The 18,627-nt window shown below is 40.8% G+C and overlaps 1 protein-coding gene across 1 annotated transcript in view; it reads left to right on the forward strand.

Annotated features, from left to right (window-relative positions):
- Positions 1 to 15,730, forward strand: part of LOC145984521 (piwi-like protein Siwi) — an 80,844-nt gene extending 65,114 nt beyond the window's left edge. Inside the window, exon 16 of the mRNA XM_083118177.1 lies at positions 15,229 to 15,730. Coding sequence (XP_082974303.1) covers positions 15,229 to 15,345 — 117 coding nt within the window. The 3' untranslated portion in view covers positions 15,346 to 15,730. The remainder of the gene's footprint in view (positions 1 to 15,228) is intronic.
- The last annotated feature ends 2,897 nt before the right edge of the window (positions 15,731 to 18,627 follow it).

Genomic DNA, 18,627 nt, shown 5'->3' on the forward strand with positions numbered 1-18,627 from the left:
ATTCCAAACCTCCACCTGTTTTTTTTTTTTCGCATTTGAAGATAAACAAAATATTGTTCTAATATTTTGGCTATATTAAATTAGAACTTCTGTTACATAAATTGTTTTTTTCATACATACATACATACATGCCTTTTACCACATTCTAAGCTAATTTTTAGACGATAGTGGCCCCATGGGAGCGTGTGAATCCCACATTTCAGAACGCAAATCTTGTCGTCGCGTGCGTCCAGGGCAACCTTTCTCACCTGGTTGGTTGTCAACACATGGTCGACGCTCTGGATGCGCTGCTCCACTCCTGCAATTGACGTCCTATTTATAAGGGCTTTGACGTAATCCGCGAACTTGAGTAACTCTCGGACGACCCGCCTGTCCACACCCTTAGCCTTTTTCGTGATGGATCCTTCTGCCCGAATAGCATAGGTTTTGGAGCGAAGACCGGCATCCTCGAGAGGCACATCACCTTTCTTCTCGTCTTTGAGTTTGCCGGGCACCTTCTTGTTGCGAGCCAGGATGCCGTATCGGTTCGGCTGGGGATAGTTTGAGGTGTCGAAAAGGTTAACCAAAGATGGAACCGTGGCCATGTCCTTGTACGCGTCGGCTGTGTGAACCTGATATATTAAACTGTCCGTGTCTATGTAGAGAAGCGAGATGTTGGGGCCGTAGTGTGCACGTAATATGTCGTAGTACGTCGCGAACATGTGCAGCTTGCTCAGATCCAGAACCGTGACTCCAACGTAGATTGGTTTGTTGAGCCTCACCTCACCTCGATTCATGTGAATCAGAGCCAGCTGCTCATTGTAAATGGTTCTTGATTTGAATAACGGGGTTGCTACGAGCCTGCAATATTGTGCTTTGTTTGACATTAACCTCACATCTACACGATTTCGCACATTCTCCATAGTTTTCCCGAACACCGCATTGTTCATTAACTTGAAGAAATCGCGATCGAAATCAGAAGTGGCGACTGTACGATGTTCGGTGTTGAGCTCGATGTATGGCCTCATCCATGGAGAATGCTCGAACATCAAAACTCGATGTACCGTGCGGACGGTAACCCCTCGCTTCATCAACCACCGGAGGTTTTGGTAGTGCAGGACATAACGCTCTTTGGGGGCGAAGTCCATGATGAGCTTTGCTTGGTTCGAGCCGGGTGGGCATTTGAATTCCGGGACTGGCGGAAGATCGCAGAACAAATCCTGCACCTTCTCGGAGAACTCGATGTCCACCTCGGCAAAAAATCCGCGTTCCGAATCGTCGAAACCTTCAACGTCGAAGTTGGAGGGATCGGCCCACTCGAAGCCTCCAAAGGGGAGTGGCTGCATCATGCAGTATCCGTAGAGGTTGTTGACGTCCGTGTGCATGATGTAGCTGGACGGTTGCGAAGGGTCGTAACCGGTGGCCATGTGGTGATGGTTGGCGCGTGCGTATCGCAGCGGCACCTGGACCATTCCACCCCGCACGGCACGTTCCACGAACAGCATCATGTCCACGTCCGAAAGAAGCTCAAGCCTGATTTTCGTAAGAAGAAGCATGGCCGACCAAGCCAGTCCGGGAAGACTGTAGAAGTATGCAGGGTCCAGCTTGTAGATGGTCTTCGCAGTTGCACGAAACGCCTGGAACACGTCGGCGAGGAGCGTCACATCAAGTTTGAGGTACGCATCGTGGTAGTCCCCGAGATTTTGGCAATCCAGCTCGCGCCACATGGACTGAGCATGGTTATAGTCATCCTCAGATATGTCCGAGCCTCGCAGCTTGCTATAGAAGTTTGCTCGAGGAGGTAGCGACGTCTCCGCGAACTTGGTAGGGTCCGTGACCTATTCGTAGGGGTAGACCCCCTTACGCCTGAAGAGACCGGCGTCCAAGTTCGGAAAATTCGCAGAGGTGATGAGTGTTTGCTCGTCGCTGAGTTTCCCCGCGAGAGCATCGAGGCTGGCCGGGAGGAACCTCAGGGAGTCGAGGAAGCGAAGCTCGACGGTAGAGCGTGATCCCGGGATCGACACTCGTTTGCTCAAGCTAATGTAACGCTCCTCGTTCTGCGCCAGGACGTTGATTCGCATGTCGTCGTACCCCAAGTGAAGCACCAGATGGTGGAAGTCGTACCCCGAGCCATTGTGAAAAAACACAGGGATGAAGCGCGGGCCCCGGGCCATTAGGTTGCAATCGTTGCACCAAGAACCAACATACCTACCGTTACAGTGATCGTGGTGTTGGACTTTACGGTTGTTGGCAGTGTACTCCTCGACGCAGACAGGGCAAGCGATGGTCTCGTCGTGTCTACGTTGATCGTCGGGGGACAGTGGGAGCATAGGCTTGGGGGCCAACAGTACCTTCCCTATCTCGATGGCCTCGACAACCATCCTCTCGAGGAAGTGTTTAACTGCGTCGGGACCGCGATACACGTAGGGCTCGGGGGCGACGTGCTGGTCTCGTCGCACCACAACGTATGCGAAACTGGATGCCTCGTGGAGTTGGTAAGGGGTGGTGGAGGAAACTTCGGGATCGGGATCGCAAGTCGACAGGGGTTTGAGGAAGGCCTCGAAGTCCGCGATGATGATAGCGGGGTGCTCCACCATGGCACCATGCATGTGGAAACGCTCCACGGTGCCAGGTTTGGGCAAGACTGCCACCCCAGGCTCGTTGGCATCGCAATAAAATTTGTGGCGAGCGAGCTTCTCTGCAGCGATGTTGGGACCTCTGATGCGCTGATAATCCTGCTGTTTTCGATTATCAAATATGGACAAGCACCTGCGACACACCTCGACGTGGTGTTTGTGTTTGCTCCGTTGACTCGAAACAAGTCTAGAGAGGGAGCGAATGAGGGTGTAGTGGTGATGGGTTTCATCCTTGATGAGCAGAAGGTGAATTTCCCGAGCATCATCGTCGTCTACATCACTCACCCGGATGGGGTACACCACATTTTTGTCGGTGAGGCCGTAAACGTTGATGACCAACCGAGGGTTGCGTGTACGGGCCTCGAACTTGCGAATGTCCGAAAGCGCCACCGGGTAGTCGATCCCAGCCATAGCATCTTTCAGTTCCGACTCGTAGGGTAGGTAGTGGTTAACTCGATGTGGATGGTTTTTCCTGCTGACAGGGTGCAAAGCTGCAAGCACCGACCATACGAAGCACTTGGCGTCACTGTTCTGAATGTTCAGGACGGCCTTCTTTGCCGCGATGGAAGGTGGTAAGGGGACGTAGCTGGAGGCGGAGAGAGGCGTAAACTTGCAAAGTTTGACGCACAGTTCGTGAGGCCCGCCACACAGCGAACCCCCCGAGCCCTCAGCTTCATGTTCTTCTTGTTTAACCACCAGCTCCTCGGCAAACTGGTTGTAGATGACCTCGAGGTTGTCGACATCCGCCAGATGTAGCGTCTTCGCTTTGGTGTTGTGGCAGAAGCTGTAAATTTCATCGGACGGCTTCTTGTACTGGCAACGTAGCGATGCGTAGAATTTGGTGGAGTGCGTTGCAAGCGCATCACCGAGGATGGAAATTATCTCTGCTCGCTTCTCCTCTAAAAAGCTACGAACGTCGCATAAGCCCTCCGAAGTGAGGACAAAATCCTCCAACAAACGCTCGAAAGCAGATTGGTTCGCTTTCATCGCAGGCTTGACGCGTTTCGTGGGTGGTGCATTGATGGAGGCTGCTTCTGCCTTCCTCTTGGTGGAGGTCGAAGGCTGAGCCCCAGATGTACTTTCGCTTAGACAAGTAAGCTTATGCTTCTTGGCATACGCAATTGTGAAGCGTATATTGCATCCGGAACACAGTTCGGTGGCAGCCAAATGCTTGCCTGGCACGCAGGTGCGACAATGTCTTGCAAAATTTTTGCTTGATATGTTTGTTTTTTTGCACACAGGGCAACTTTTCATGGAGCGCATTTTTTTTGGGGGTATGTTTATTTACATGTGATCTGTTGGCGGTAGAGTGTTTACGAAAAATATCTTATGAGAAAAATTTTGTAAGCTAATTCTAATTAGCGTTAGTTTGGGGGGTTTATTTATATATGGGTGGTGCTTATTTTTGCTACAAGTAAGTGTAAGTGGCAAGTAAGCTGGTGTCGCTTGAAGTTGGCAATAGAAATATTTTTCCCACACTTAGAACACAGTTTGGTCGCACATATTTGTTTTCCCGGCACACAAGTACGACAGTGTCTTTGAAAATGTTTACTTGACACAGCAGTTTGGTACGTAGGGCAATTTTTTACAGAACGTATAATGCAGAGATTTTTTGGGGGTATGTTATTTAATATCCAATGCTGTGCAATGCAAAATATAATTGTTCACTTTTTTTTTTAACTATTCTCTATGACCTTACTTGGTTGTTTTTTTTCGCCAAATTATATGCTTCTAGTCTCCTATACAATACAATATACGTACAATATTGTCAACAGTATCATATTTGAGCAGGTCGCTTGTCACCTAAACACTACAGCTCACAGGTTGGCAAAATCTGACATGAAAGCAGATAATACGCTTAAGTCTTATTTATATATAATTTTCACGGGGCGTACAATATTGTCAACAGTATCATATTTGAGCAGGTCGCTTGTCACTTAAACACTACAGCTCACAGGTTGGTAAAATCTGACATGAAAGCAGATAATACGCTTAAGTCTTATTTATGTATAATTTTCACGGGTGTACAATATTGTCAACAGTATCATATTTGAGCAGGTCGCTTGTCACCTAAACACTACAGCTCACAGGTTGGTAAAATCTGACATGAAAGCAGATAATACGCTTAAGTCTTATTTATATATAATTTTCACGGGGCGTACAATATTGTCAACAGTATCATATTTGAGCAGGTCGCTTGTCACCTAAACACTACAGTTTACAGGTTGGTAAAATCTGACATGAAAGCAGATAATACGCTTAAGTCTTATTTATATATAATTTTCACGGGCGTACAATATTGTCAACAGTATCATATTTGAGCAGGTCGCTTGTCACTTAAACACTACAGCTCACAGGTTGGTAAAATCTGACATGAAAGCAGATAATACGCTTAAGTCTTATTTATATGTAATTTTCACACGGCGTACAATATTGTCAACAGTATCATATTTGAGCAGGTCGCTTGTCACCTAAACACTACAGTTTACAGGTTGGTAAAATCTGACATGAAAGCAGATAATACGCTTAAGTCTTATTTATATATAATTTTCACGGGCGTACAATATTGTCAACAGTATCATATTTGAGCAGGTCGCTTGTCACCTAAACACTACAGTTTACAGGTTGGTAAAATCTGACATGAAAGCAGATAATACGCTTAAGTCTTATTTATATATAATTTTCACGGGCGTACAATATTGTCAACAGTATCATATTTGAGCAGGTCGCTTGTCACCTAAACACTACAGTTTACAGGTTGGTAAAATCTGACATGAAAGCAGATAATACGCTTAAGTCTTATTTATATGTAATTTTCACAGGGCGTACAATATTGTCAACAGTATCATATTTGAGCAGGTCGCTTGTCACCTAAACACTACAGTTTACAGGTTGGTAAAATCTGACATGAAAGCAGATAATACGCTTAAGTCTTATTTATATGTAATTTTCACAGGGCGTACAATATTGTCAACAGTATCATATTTGAGCAGGTCGCTTGTCACCTAAACACTACAGTTTACAGGTTGGTAAAATCTGACATGAAAGCAGATAATACGCTTAAGTCTTATTTATATATAATTTTCACAGGGCGTACAATATTGTCAACAGTATCATATTTGAGCAGGTCGCTTGTCACCTAAACACTACAGTTTACAGGTTGGTAAAATCTGACATGAAAGCAGATAATACGCTTAAGTCTTATTTATATGTAATTTTCACAGGGCGTACAATATTGTCAACAGTATCATATTTGAGCAGGTCGCTTGTCACCTAAACACTACAGTTTACAGGTTGGTAAAATCTGACATGAAAGCAGATAATACGCTTAAGTCTTATTTATATATAATTTTCACGGCGGCGTACAATATTGTCAACAGTATCATATTTGAGCAGGTCGCTTGTCACCTAAACACTACAGTTTACAGGTTGGTAAAATCTGACATGAAAGCAGATAATACGCTTAAGTCTTATTTATATATAATTTTCACGGGCGTACAATATTGTTAAGAGCGTCAGTTTCCGTAGAGCTCTTTTTTTCCATCTTCCCTCTATACAGTGAAGCTGTAGAAGACACAATTAGCTAACCTAGCATACAACATACTTTCCTAATTAATATGGATATTGTCACACATTCCTCTTATTTTATACTGTTGTAAATGGAAAAATTATGTACGGTAAATGTTTTGTACATTATAGGGAAAAAATGCAAAATACCCCCCAACTTTAATTCGATCCACTTCTGAATCGAATTTTTACATATTTTCACGCCGGCACATATGTTCTATTTTGCTTCTTTTACTTGCCTTGCTTAATTAACTCTCGCTAATTAGCATTTTTTTGGAAGAAGTCAACTAGAACAACATATGGCGGTATGAGAAATATGCAAATCAAAGAATATTTTAGTAATATAAGGGCCCTAGCAATTAGCTTCGTCGACTAAGAGTACTCTTTTAAACATCTTCAGCTATCGTATTACTACGTGAAGACGTTTAAAATGTTTGGGTGTTGAAAAAGTTTGACCTATTTTTTATTTCTATTGTTTGCTAATAGATGGCGCTGATAGTACCTCCTCTCTCTCTCTCCCCTCTTCTCCTCCTGTGGGTAGGCAACACCAACAAGCATCAAATAATAATTTCGAGCCTCAAATAATAATTCGAGCCTCGTCAGTGTTGCCAATTCCTATTTGTAAACCTTTACTTTTTTTTTGGTTGGGCACCACGCACTCCTGGCGGGGTTATGGAGGACAGGAATCCTAAAAAACAACAATTATTATTATTTTGTTTGTTTGTTTGTGTTATAATATAAGTGTGTGTGCGCGCGCGCGCGTGCGTGTGTGTGTGGCACATCGTTTCCCCGAGAGAGGTTTACAAAAATCACGATATACGGAGTTGGAAAATTACGATATGGCGCATTCGCTTATTACTGTTGCCAGCCATAAATCTCTCTCTCTCTTCATCTTACAGCAACGTTGGCATCTCTATTTTTTTTACTTGGAAGTAAATTGCCAACACACTCTAGTTAATAATACTACATATTATACACACACACGCACACACGCACGCGCGCGCGCGCGCTTGTGTTGCCATCCACCCACCTCTCTCTCTTTTACGGCAGTACCAACTCTCCTTGTTTAGTATATGTAGGTTGGCAAAAATTGCTTTATGTACTGTAAGCCAAGCCTCAAGCAAAGTTGCCAGCTCCTTGCTTTAGGTTAGGTTAGACCAAAAAAAAATTGTAGGTAGGCTGTCGGTTGTTTATCTCTTCCCTCTCTTTCTCTCCACTCTCTTTTTTTTGTAAAAAGCTATGGCAAAACCACCAGGTTGCCAACCTTGCTTTATGCCCCTGTAAACCAAGCCTCAAGCAAAATTGCCAGCTCCTTGCTTTAGGTGGTTAGACCCAAAAAAAAAACCTTGGTGATTTTTTTCGAGTAAGATGTTGGCAACACTGCGAGAAAATAAGGATTATGCCTTACAAGAGCAAACCATTAAGAAGCCTCAAGCAAGATTGCCAGCTCCTTGCTTTAGGTTACGTTAGACCAAAAAAAAAACCTTGGTGATTTTTTCGAGTAAGGTGTTGGCAACACTGCAAGAAAATGAGGCTCATGCCTTACAAGAAAAATCCATTAAGGCGAGCCTCATTTTCGGGCGCAGTAGCGGCCCGCTCCCACTACTATAAATGATGTATACAACTTTCTTTCCCTGTAGAATGAAAACTAATTTACACATGTCATGTCTTGTCTGTTACTGGAAAACTAACTAACAACTGTGAAAGTTTGGCAACATTGTGCTAGTTCAGTACTCCAGCGAGTGGTGGCGCTGCTGAGCTCAATAAACAGAAATGGCATTTCTGCAGTAAAAAGCTACGTGTGTCTCATGATTTTTTATTGGGGCTTTATCAAGGCTATTGTCTACAAGACACAAGTGAAGTAAGTCTATTGCAGATCCCAGAGAATGCATTGATGCAGTTTTTGAAAGAAATTTTCACTCCAAGAGCTTTAAGGATATTTGGGTGGTTCATGGCTTTTGACACCCTGTATCTTCTATCTCTCTATATATAAAAATGGATTTATGTGTGTATATGTGTATATGTGTGTGTTTGATCCGATATAAATCTTGAATGCCTGGAGCAATTTCAACCAAACTTGATACACATATCACTTGCAATCTGGAAAGAAATGCTGTGAGGGTGAGACAACTCCTGGCACCCCTAGGGTGGGGGTGGGAAGGGGGTGACGTGTAAAAATAATAAAAAAAACGACCAATTTTATTGTGGAATCCATAGTTTTCAGGGTCGCTAGATGAATAGTGACACTCTTAATGCCGTTCAACTCTAAGACACCCTCTGGCACCCCTAGGGTGGGGGTGGGAAGGGGTGAGATGTAAAACAACCGATATTAGTGTGGAATCCATAGTTTTCGGGGTCGCTAAGATGAATAGTGACACTCCAAATTCCATTGAACTCCAAGACACCCCTGGCACCCCTAGAGGTTGGGATGGGAAGGGGCTGACATGTAAGATGACTGATATTAGTGTGGAATCCATAGTTTTCGGGGTCGCTAAGATGAATACTGACACTTCCAATGCCATTCAACTCCAAGACACCCCTGGCACCCCTAGGGGTGGGGCTGGGAAGTGGGTGACATGTAAAACGACTGATATTAGTGTGGAATCAATTGTTTTCGGGGCTACTAAGATGAATGCCGTTCAACTCCAAGTTCATTTTACACTATAGTTTGAATTCATTATTTTCCTGTCTATAATAGAAGATTGGGATAATTAATGCAACACCGGACAATCAGCTAGTCTACATATAATACACCATATTTATTACACATTTTTAATAAGTCTACGTTTCATATGTAATTATAGTTATCTTTTGCCTTGCAGTTTCTTCATTTCCCAGTTCCACACATGCTTCACTTAGTATTGAGACGGGGCTATTTTGGGGTACATTTAATCTTAAATATTTTTCTTATTTGGAAAAAACCTTCACCAACTTTTAATATAATGTAGAGCATGAAGAGTTTTCACTTTGGTGCAAATTTCAGATTTTTCCTCCATCCCCCATTTGGGGATACAGGGTATCAAACTTCTGATTTTTTCAATATTTTCAATTTTGGGGAGCTTATAGGAAAATAGAGGGCCCAGGCACCTCATGTGTTTACTGTAACAATATACTTACCCGGCACCGCAAAGTAACCATGAGAAATATGGTTATTTCTTCATGGTTATTTTGTGCCCTAAAATGAGAAATTATGAAAAAAAATCTATCGGATTTATTGTACTATAGCATGGAAACTACTAATTTGGAAGCAAAACTGATAATAAACAAAAAGAAAGGCATTTATTTTCAAAGAAAATTGTTTTTGAATTATTCCATTTGAAATTATAGAGCAGAAGTTACAGCGATTTGTATGAAGGTCTGAAAAACGCTAAAATCACTGCACGACACTGATTAAAAATGACTGGCAGATCCAAACGTAAGCCTGAAAAAAACTCAATGTTGGTTTTGAACATTTGAAACATGTTGAAATAAGTTGTGAAATTATTATTTTTTAAAAAAAATGGTGAAGCGACGAATAATTTAGAAATTGGTCAAGACCCAGGTTCAATCTTGGTTGAATTTTTTTTCCTTCTGATTTTTCAAAATTTTTGGGCAGGATTATTTATTTGTTTTGAAATAAATGTTGCCCCTGCAATGTCCAGTGCAAAGGAGGTTTGGCTCCATTGTGTTAAATGCCATGGATGGGTTTGTGAGTCATGCAGAAGCATGAGGAAGGAAGATGATGTATTTGTGCATGGCTTTTGCTCATATATAAGCCAGTGTACGAACTTTGACATAAACCCCAATATTTTGTTATTATACATAGTTCTGTGTTTTGTAACTTATACCCAATACAGGCTTCGCCATATTTAGACATAAGGTATGGGGTCCAAATATTATCCCCTAGTCACTTTTGCTTACCTCGAGACCATATTAAATATAAGAGCTGCAACATTTTATATTACCTTCCTGAACTATCTCTTTACCTGGAAACCAAGTTAAATCACCTGTATAATCAATTGTTAGTACCAAAAACAATAATTTCGAAAGTACTCACATATTGCAAAACACAAAAAAAGCGTGCCTAACTTCATCTCCCAATACAAGGTTGGAAAAAAGAGAGTAATAATGTTTTGCCAAGATATTCATGTTACTTACAAAAGGTCATTACAAAAGTGAACATAATGAACATAATGAATGTGGCAAACTGAAACAAATTTAGAACTACTCAGAAACAATATTATATTTACTTAAAAAACAACAACAACAAATGTAAGTTACTTCTTGTTTGTAAGATGAGCCTTTAGCCTTTGAAGCAAGGATCACAAAAAAAAATGCACCGTTTTTGGTGCCAGAGCATGTTTCGTGGAACCATATGAAACATTTGTGCAGCAGATCCTGTGGACAAAATTAGGAACATGAAGGGGAACGACATTAAGAACAAGGAATCAGGTAAGGCCAGGCCAGCTTGGTAGCTCAGTGGTTAGAGCAATGGCATGGTATGCCAGAGACTGGGGTTCGAGTCCTGGTCAAGCCTGCATTTTTCGCTGAAAATTTCTACATAGTACATTTCCTGTGTGTGCCTAATCTACAATAAGCCTCAAACTAACATGGCGGTTCCTACCTTTTCAACAAGTGACCTTGATGGAACACAACGCACACACCCATCTATATTGACAATGTACTAACGCCAATGACATGCAGCGAATATAAAACCTACTCTCATACTTATGCAAGAACTCACCTTATGACCAAACTGAAACTTCTTTATTACACCAGAACATATATTGTCTTGAGCCCAAAATTTTCACAGCTGGCTCTGTTTGCCTTAACCAATCCTGCAACGCTGGCGCTGATTGCATTCTTACTACATGGACAAAATTTCAAATTTTCCCCAGTTTTGTAACCAATTTAAATTTATAAGTCATTTTAGAGGCCGAGATACTGAGGGGGTTCAAATTGAGTGCAGGGACAAAATTTGGGCTCCCTACCATACTTTGCTGTCTAGGCTAACACTGTCACTGCAAGCCCTGCGGGAGAGAATGACTAGGAACACAATTTTCGAGCCAGAGTTTTAATTAACTGAAGACAGTGGGTTCCAAATCTTGATGGGGGGGGGGAGTAGTATGGGTAAAATAAGGTTGGAGACGGAAATAATTATTAGAAAGCTGATTCCTTCTGAAATACTTTCTTTAGGTCCCCCTGTACTTCCCCAGAAAAATCCCAAAAAATCCTGCATGGGGAACACCCTTAAATTTTGAATAAACGGCCGCCATCTTGGATTTTTCAAAAAATGCGATAACTCAGTAATGGACAATCATAGGGAGATGCTGTTGGTGCCAAACGTTTCAGTTTTGGAAGAAGGAACTTATTACTGCAAAAAAAGTGTATAGTGCAAATATATTTCCCACGATTCCTTTTACAGCATTTTCGCCTAGCTCCTCGGCTGAGTCGCAATTAACTCTATCATCGGCAACAATTCCTCAAGACAGGGAAATGAGCTCTTCGGATTAGTTGAAAGGCGAATGTTGATTCAGCCAAACTAAACATTTCCTCAAATCACTGGTATCTCGAGTCTGCCACGATCTTGATAAAGAAACGTGCTGGTCGGAGGATTCACCTGTCACTCCTGCGAAAGCTTCCACTGCTTCCATCACCTGGAGACTTCCTGGCATGGTGCAAATCCAATGCGCTACAACGCTATCAGACATATTTCGGCCTTGTGTGAAGCCACCGCTAACCTTCATAGATCGCATTAAAACCTGCCCTATGGTCATGTCCGTCCAAACGCCGCACCAAAACTTATCCGATCGCCGAACTGTAAAATAATCCTGACTGACAAAACGTTCAAACTCTTGATCTGACAAAGTAGTCTTAAGTTTAGACATATTCTGGAGGTAGAGGTGGGCTGATTTAGCGTAATGAATATGGCCAGCTGCATGGAGGAGAACTAACATGTGTTGAACGGAGAAGAGATGAAGGTTCCAGTCGCCTGTTCTTTCCGCTCTCACTAAGTCATGCATTATAGAAACTTGCTTGAAATATTGCAGCCATAAATTAGCAGTACGACTTCTTTCTTCAAGTGTCTTCATCGCACTGGATACAGCACTCAGTAAAGGTTTGACTTTGTATAGGAAAGATTCTGCGGAGGAGGACAAGTTTAACACCTCAACGTGAATTCCCCTGAGAGTTTGGACGTCAGAGCTGATCAAAAGTCCGTCTTCCTCACAACACTCCAAAATGAAATGAGCGATAGCTGCCTGAGCCAGCGAATGAGCTCGTAATGCTCTTGCATAAGCATGCCCATTAGCCATGTGGACAATAGCGTTATTGGAAAATACCTCACCCCACATTTCTTCCATACCACTGCCACCCATGATTTTTCCCACCGCACCCATGTAACTCATAAGCAGATGAAATCCACCTAATCTCACGATTATCTTGGACAGCTCATCAGTTTCATCTGCCTGATAGACTATATCCATGGCTTTAATTAAAAGTGGCTGATCAAATGTCACAATACACCTTTGTTGCCGCTTCCTGCATTCTTCTACCGCGAAACGAAAGCAGGTATTAATTGAAGTGGGGTTGAGGTTGAAGATTGACGAAGGGCAAGGGTATCACTGCTGACTTTTCGTAAGATCTTTTTCCTGTGGCAATCTCCATGAAACCACTCCATCCCGTATGAGGTTCTTCAGCTGATTTGGGACCCGCCATCCAAATCCATTGGTATGACGTTCCGATTTCTGCATCCATCGGCAGCAATTCCAGGGAGATGACATCTTCCATTATCAAGCGATTCAATCCATGGTTCTTGGGCCGGTCGTGAGTGAAGATTGGGATGAAGCCAAACTTTCCAAGAACAGTTGTCGTTGGTATAATCTTTGGTCGTGGAACGCGAGAACTCGTCTGAACAGCTGAAGAAGGCGTCACACACTGCACTCCTCCCATCACATGAAAGGTTCCATGTCCATCCACAGTTCGAGTGTTATGATCAACATTATCGAAGACAAACTGCACAAATCCATGTTTCTGAACTTCACTTGAAGTGTTCATTGTCACGGAAGTTTCATACTTACAGATTTCACTGTAGGAAACAGAGCAGCCTAAATTATGCAGAAGGTTAATTAGATGTTTTGATCGGAAAAGTCTATGAAGAAACACTCTAATTAATTTCAACCTGCACAGCTGACACAAATGAACGTGGATGCACCGAAGAAATGATAGAGTGCTCAACACTCAACACCTTCTGGTTGTAAGGTGGACCTTTTACTGGTTTCATTAGACCAGAAAGCAGATGATTGAGCATCTCACCTACTTGATTTTCTCCACCTTTCGATATTTCTTCGTAGGTTGGATATGTCGAGCAATCATAAACTTTACATCTTATCTCTTCTTGGAGGATGGTAATAGCCGCTTCTATAATCTTCTTCTATTCTTCCACAGCGTTTTTTTCTGTCGCTGTACCACTTGTCCGTTAAAATCGTCGATGCAACGGGCCTAAAAGAAACAACAGTCCCGAAACATTTCTTGCTGGATGACATAAGAACAGTATTGCGGTAGCGTGCTGATAAAAGCTCCCGCAGACGCTTTTCACTGTATAACTTGTCACTGTCGGTACTGAACTTTAAGAGCATCTCCATAAGGTCAGACAGCAGGTACTGGCAGCCATCGTTGGAATCCAGGAAGTTGCATAATTTATTGAAAGCTTCTAACTTGGGACTCGTCAACAGGTCTTCCGACCACATTTTCAGATGGCTTGCCTGACATACTTGAACCAACGATTGAAAATCGTGCATCACAGTTTTTATGATATTATTGATTTTTATGATCAGGTCACATTCGCTCTTATTGCGATTTAGAACTATTTTCCCCCCACATGTTGCACCTATTTGCGCACATACTCCGAATACTTGACATTTTTTGTAAAGTTTCCACTTGGCATATTTTTGGGTGGCGATGTGTGTGCTTGTTGCAAGCTTCCTTATCAACCGTCTCCCCGCAATAAAGACAGCACGTTTTAAAGTCGAAGGTATGTAGGTCACTTCTGAGGAGGGGTTTTGTTGCATTTGTTCCTACAGGTATAGACACTGGAACGTAATTTCCATGTCTGGTATAACGTTTTCTGAACTGTACATGCAAGACTAACGCCCTCAATTATCCGCCCAATCCCATCTTTTCTCTTTATACTGAGATTCCTCAAAGTCTCTAACCCTCTTGTCACATTGACACTGTCAATGTCCACCATCACGGCTTCACCGCAGAAAATGCACTTCTCTTCCTTCTTCTATTCAGCTTTCCAACAATCGCATACGATCAATAAGACCTGAGAAGAAAAACTATTAATAATGGTAATGCCGTTTTCTTCTGAACATTCAGTTTTTTTTTGTCAAAATTCTTATTGATTTCATTAAATTTTTACCGTAAACTGGACTTTTTTTTAGAAAAGATGTTTTAATCGATTATACTACACAAACCATGCATTTTAGCGCAAAACAGCACCTCTCTATGATTGTCCATTACTGAGTTATCGCATTTTTTAAAAAATCTAAGATGGCGGCCATTTTTTCAAAATTTAAGGGTATTCCCCATGCAGGATTTTTTGGGATTTTTCTGGGGAAGTACAGGGGGATCTAAAGAACGCATTTTAGAAGGAATTTGCTTTCTAATAATTATTTCCGTTTCGAGCCAAATTTAGGTCTAAATGTACTATACTAGAGGGGGCAAGGTGTCAGAACTGAGAGGCCAAGGATAGTTTACTTTTCCTTGACAGATTAGGTTTAGCATAGGGCAGGGGCAAAAGAGGCAAGAAGTGGGGTAGGGGACAACTTCTTCACTCCTCCTAATCACCTACACTGACTGCAGAGGTTTCACACAAAAATTAAAATTCTGTTTACCTAATGTAGTACACTTTGCATTTACGAAGTTATGAATATGATGATATAGAAAACACTCAGAATGAACCAACTTACAGTTACCAAAACTGAACACTGTACAATTGTGAGTGATGAGTAGAATTATCCGTTTAGGACTTGTTTGATGTTAATAACCTGTTTCTCTTCCACAGGGAACAATTCATATACCTGCCCCCTGCCAGTATGCTCACAAGCTAGCATTACTTGTGGGTCACTTCCTTCATGTGAAACCAAACAATCAGTTGGAAGATCTCCTATATTTCCTGTAACAGTTATGGATCAAGGCAGTGAAGTTCAATTACAGTATCTTATACATTTATCTACATAGGCTACATTAGTTTTGTCCTTTTTTCTTTTAACATACAAGTGATTCAAGTGTGTTTGTGCTTGGTTCAATGTTAAGAAGAAGTATGTAATTCATGTTATTTCACACCCTCAAATGTGCTTGAGACACATTTAAATGTTGATTTCATAATGTGTGCCATATGCTTAAATGTACAAAGGTAAACTTTAATCCTGGGACTGCAGACTGCAGTCATAAGTCTTGTACTACATCTTTCTAAAACTAAATTAATTAAATGTTATCAAAGGTTCATTCTTATTTTCTTCTAATATTATAATGGCACTAAAAATGTTAAGGTTAGAGTAGTTTGTAGTCATTTTTGAGATTGAGAGCATTTTTGCATTTCATGATATATACTTTATGTTGTACTCAATACTTTTACTTGTACCATATGTACAAAGCCTCTGATGTTTTGTTATATAGAATTTCATAGATAAACAATCAAGATAATGCCTTTATATATTTGTATCATTCAAATAAATAAATAAATAAATAAATATGTAGTGAAATTGATGATTTCTTTTAGTCATAGTAAAAATATTACAGTTATATATTGTTAATTTCTGTGCAAAAATGGGAGCTTATCTCAGTCCTGGCAATATAGAAAATGAATAGAAGATTGCACTCAATATTATATGGAAGGTAAGGTGTTTTTAAACAGACATGCACCTTTCAATTAAAATATGTTAGGTGGGTACAACAAAGGTATGCACAACATCAGTTGTAACTTTAGAGTATGGAAGTTGGTCACAATCATAGTAAGTTGGTTTGGATCATGTCACAAAAAAATACCCAGTAATTCCTTTCATTTCATTTATGCTCCTCCTGACCCATGGTTCCTTTGTGAATGAGTGAGCCACATACATCTATGAAAATGGATGCTTTGGGACCTTAGTGGAGCTCTCAGTCAGTGTGAACAGCTGGTAGACAAATGTTTCACATTAACTTCATGTTGAAGAGAGGAAGGAGTATGAGATAGAAATGGCTTTGAAGATTTGCCTACTGGTGGAAATACGTGTAATTTTGAACCTTGATTAGGAATCGTCAGTCATACCATATTGGAAATATTTATTGGACTACGTGAGAAATAAAGAAAGGTATACCTACTGTCTGTTTTCTTTTTTTATTTCCAGTGGAGGAATATTGCACAGTGGTTCAGATTCTACTTTAAAGTGTAAGTCCCATCCCAATTAGCTTATCTGAGCATAAATTAGACCTAAAACAAATTTTGATAACAAGGTGTCACTGGTCCAACATGATACCCTGTGGAGGCACAGTAGTTCAGATCCTACTTTAAACTGTTGATCCAGTTATGATTATACTACCTGATTATGAAGTGAACTTCAAACAAACTTTGTCTTGGACTAACATTTTTCTTTTCACTTTGAAATAGTTGAAAAGAAAATTTCCTATGTACATGCAACCGCATGCCATAGATTTATGGTTTCTTAGTAACACGCATGCTGTTACTAAGAAAGTTTGTTCACCTTGATTTTCTCTTTGCAAATTAAAAGCCGTCAGTGTTGTAGGATGAACCCTGTGTATTTATGTTCAAGAAAATTACAAGGAGCGAAAAGTTGTAGTAAAATAAATTCTGACAGAAAGAATATCTTAAATTCTACTTATTTTCTTACATTCATATTAAACCATGAGTGTTGAAAAAAATCTATTTTCTGTTAAAAGTTCTTGAGGTATGTACACTTCTGTTTACAGAAAGTGGCACACTCGTTTGAGGTAAAATCCAGCTTCGTCGCCGAAAGTACAGCCGAAGTAAGTGTTCGGAAAGGAGTTGTGTTGCTTACTATCAATCAATTTAACAATATGCAGGGAATTTCGTGTCTCTCAGACTCAAAGAAAAGGCCTAATGGAAATATTGCAGCATGAATATTAAGTAACTGGAATTTCCACGTCTACAAAGTAATGTATATGTGAAAGATTCCTGAAATTTATTTTAAAAAGAAATGCATTTTTGACGTTCGTGACGAAGTAGTTATCACAATTCCTTAGAATGCGAGGGCCCCGGGTTCGAATTTGGCCTGAGCATGGGTGTTCTTTTTCAGTCTCTCTTCATCATCGCGAGTAGCCAAAAAGGAAGAAAAGCAACACTAAATGACGAAAAGGAAAAAACGCATTAAGAATAAGCGAGACAGAAATAGTGCTGTTGCAATTCCTGAAAATGATTAAAAAAAATCTTTCGAAAATAGTGTTATCATAGTCATGGAGAAGGCTTAAGGAATAAATAAACTCCTTCCCCATACACTTTGGCAAACATAATCGCAAAGTCGGCACTGAATATGCGATGGGAAAAATAATAGAAACCCGAAGTAAGAAGAGTTGATGTCACATCCAGGGAGGCACATGAGAGGAGATACCCCTCCCCCACAAACACGCACACATCAGTCATCCAGGTTGTTAACAATAAGGCAATGGATTATTTGTAAAATGAAAATTGTCGGGCTTTCCTTTTTAAAACGTGCACGTTGGTTTCGTAATGGAGCAAAAAAATAGAATTGTGACTCGTAAAATCACTACAGGCTGAATGAATTTATCCAGAATAATGACTCCTCTCTTTGAAATAAATAGTTTAAAAATAATATAATTTATGTGCCTTTGGTTAATAAGATTCCTCGTCATATAGCAGAATCCGCTATGTTGATGTTAGGTAGAACACGATTATCATTTATGGTTGGAAACACTCACCTTCCACAAAAGTACGACTTTGCAACGCTTTCCTTCATTTTCATGCACAAGCTTGACTTGTATTCTATCAGCAATGTGCACAGCACACAAACACTATCTGATGAACCGTATTGCTTTCAAATTAATGTAATTAGCGAGAAGCGACATCAAAAGTTTCGAGCTGGACAGGATATGGATCTTATGGATAAATTACTCGAATAGCTTGGTTTCTTCACCGTGGTTTGTGGCCATGTCGGTTAAAGGCCAGCTTTGTAATCTGAAATCATAGGTTCGAATCCCCGTGTCTTCAAAACATTTTTTCTTACCAAATGGGAGCTACATAATGTATTTTATTCTCGTCACACCAATTGCAGCCTGAAACTTTGTTATTGTTTGCGTGCCATTAAAAAAAAATATGTATTGAAACTACTACTTGAAATTGAGATTTTTTAGTTGCTGCTAAGCCTCGATATTTAAAACTAGTGCTAAAGTTGAAAATTGTTGTGTGATAAAACCAGGGTTTCGGAGC

The sequence above is a fragment of the Lepisma saccharinum genome, chromosome 2 (assembly GCF_977018435.1).
Source record: "Lepisma saccharinum chromosome 2, izLepSacc3.1, whole genome shotgun sequence".
NCBI lineage: Eukaryota > Metazoa > Arthropoda > Insecta > Zygentoma > Lepismatidae > Lepisma > Lepisma saccharinum.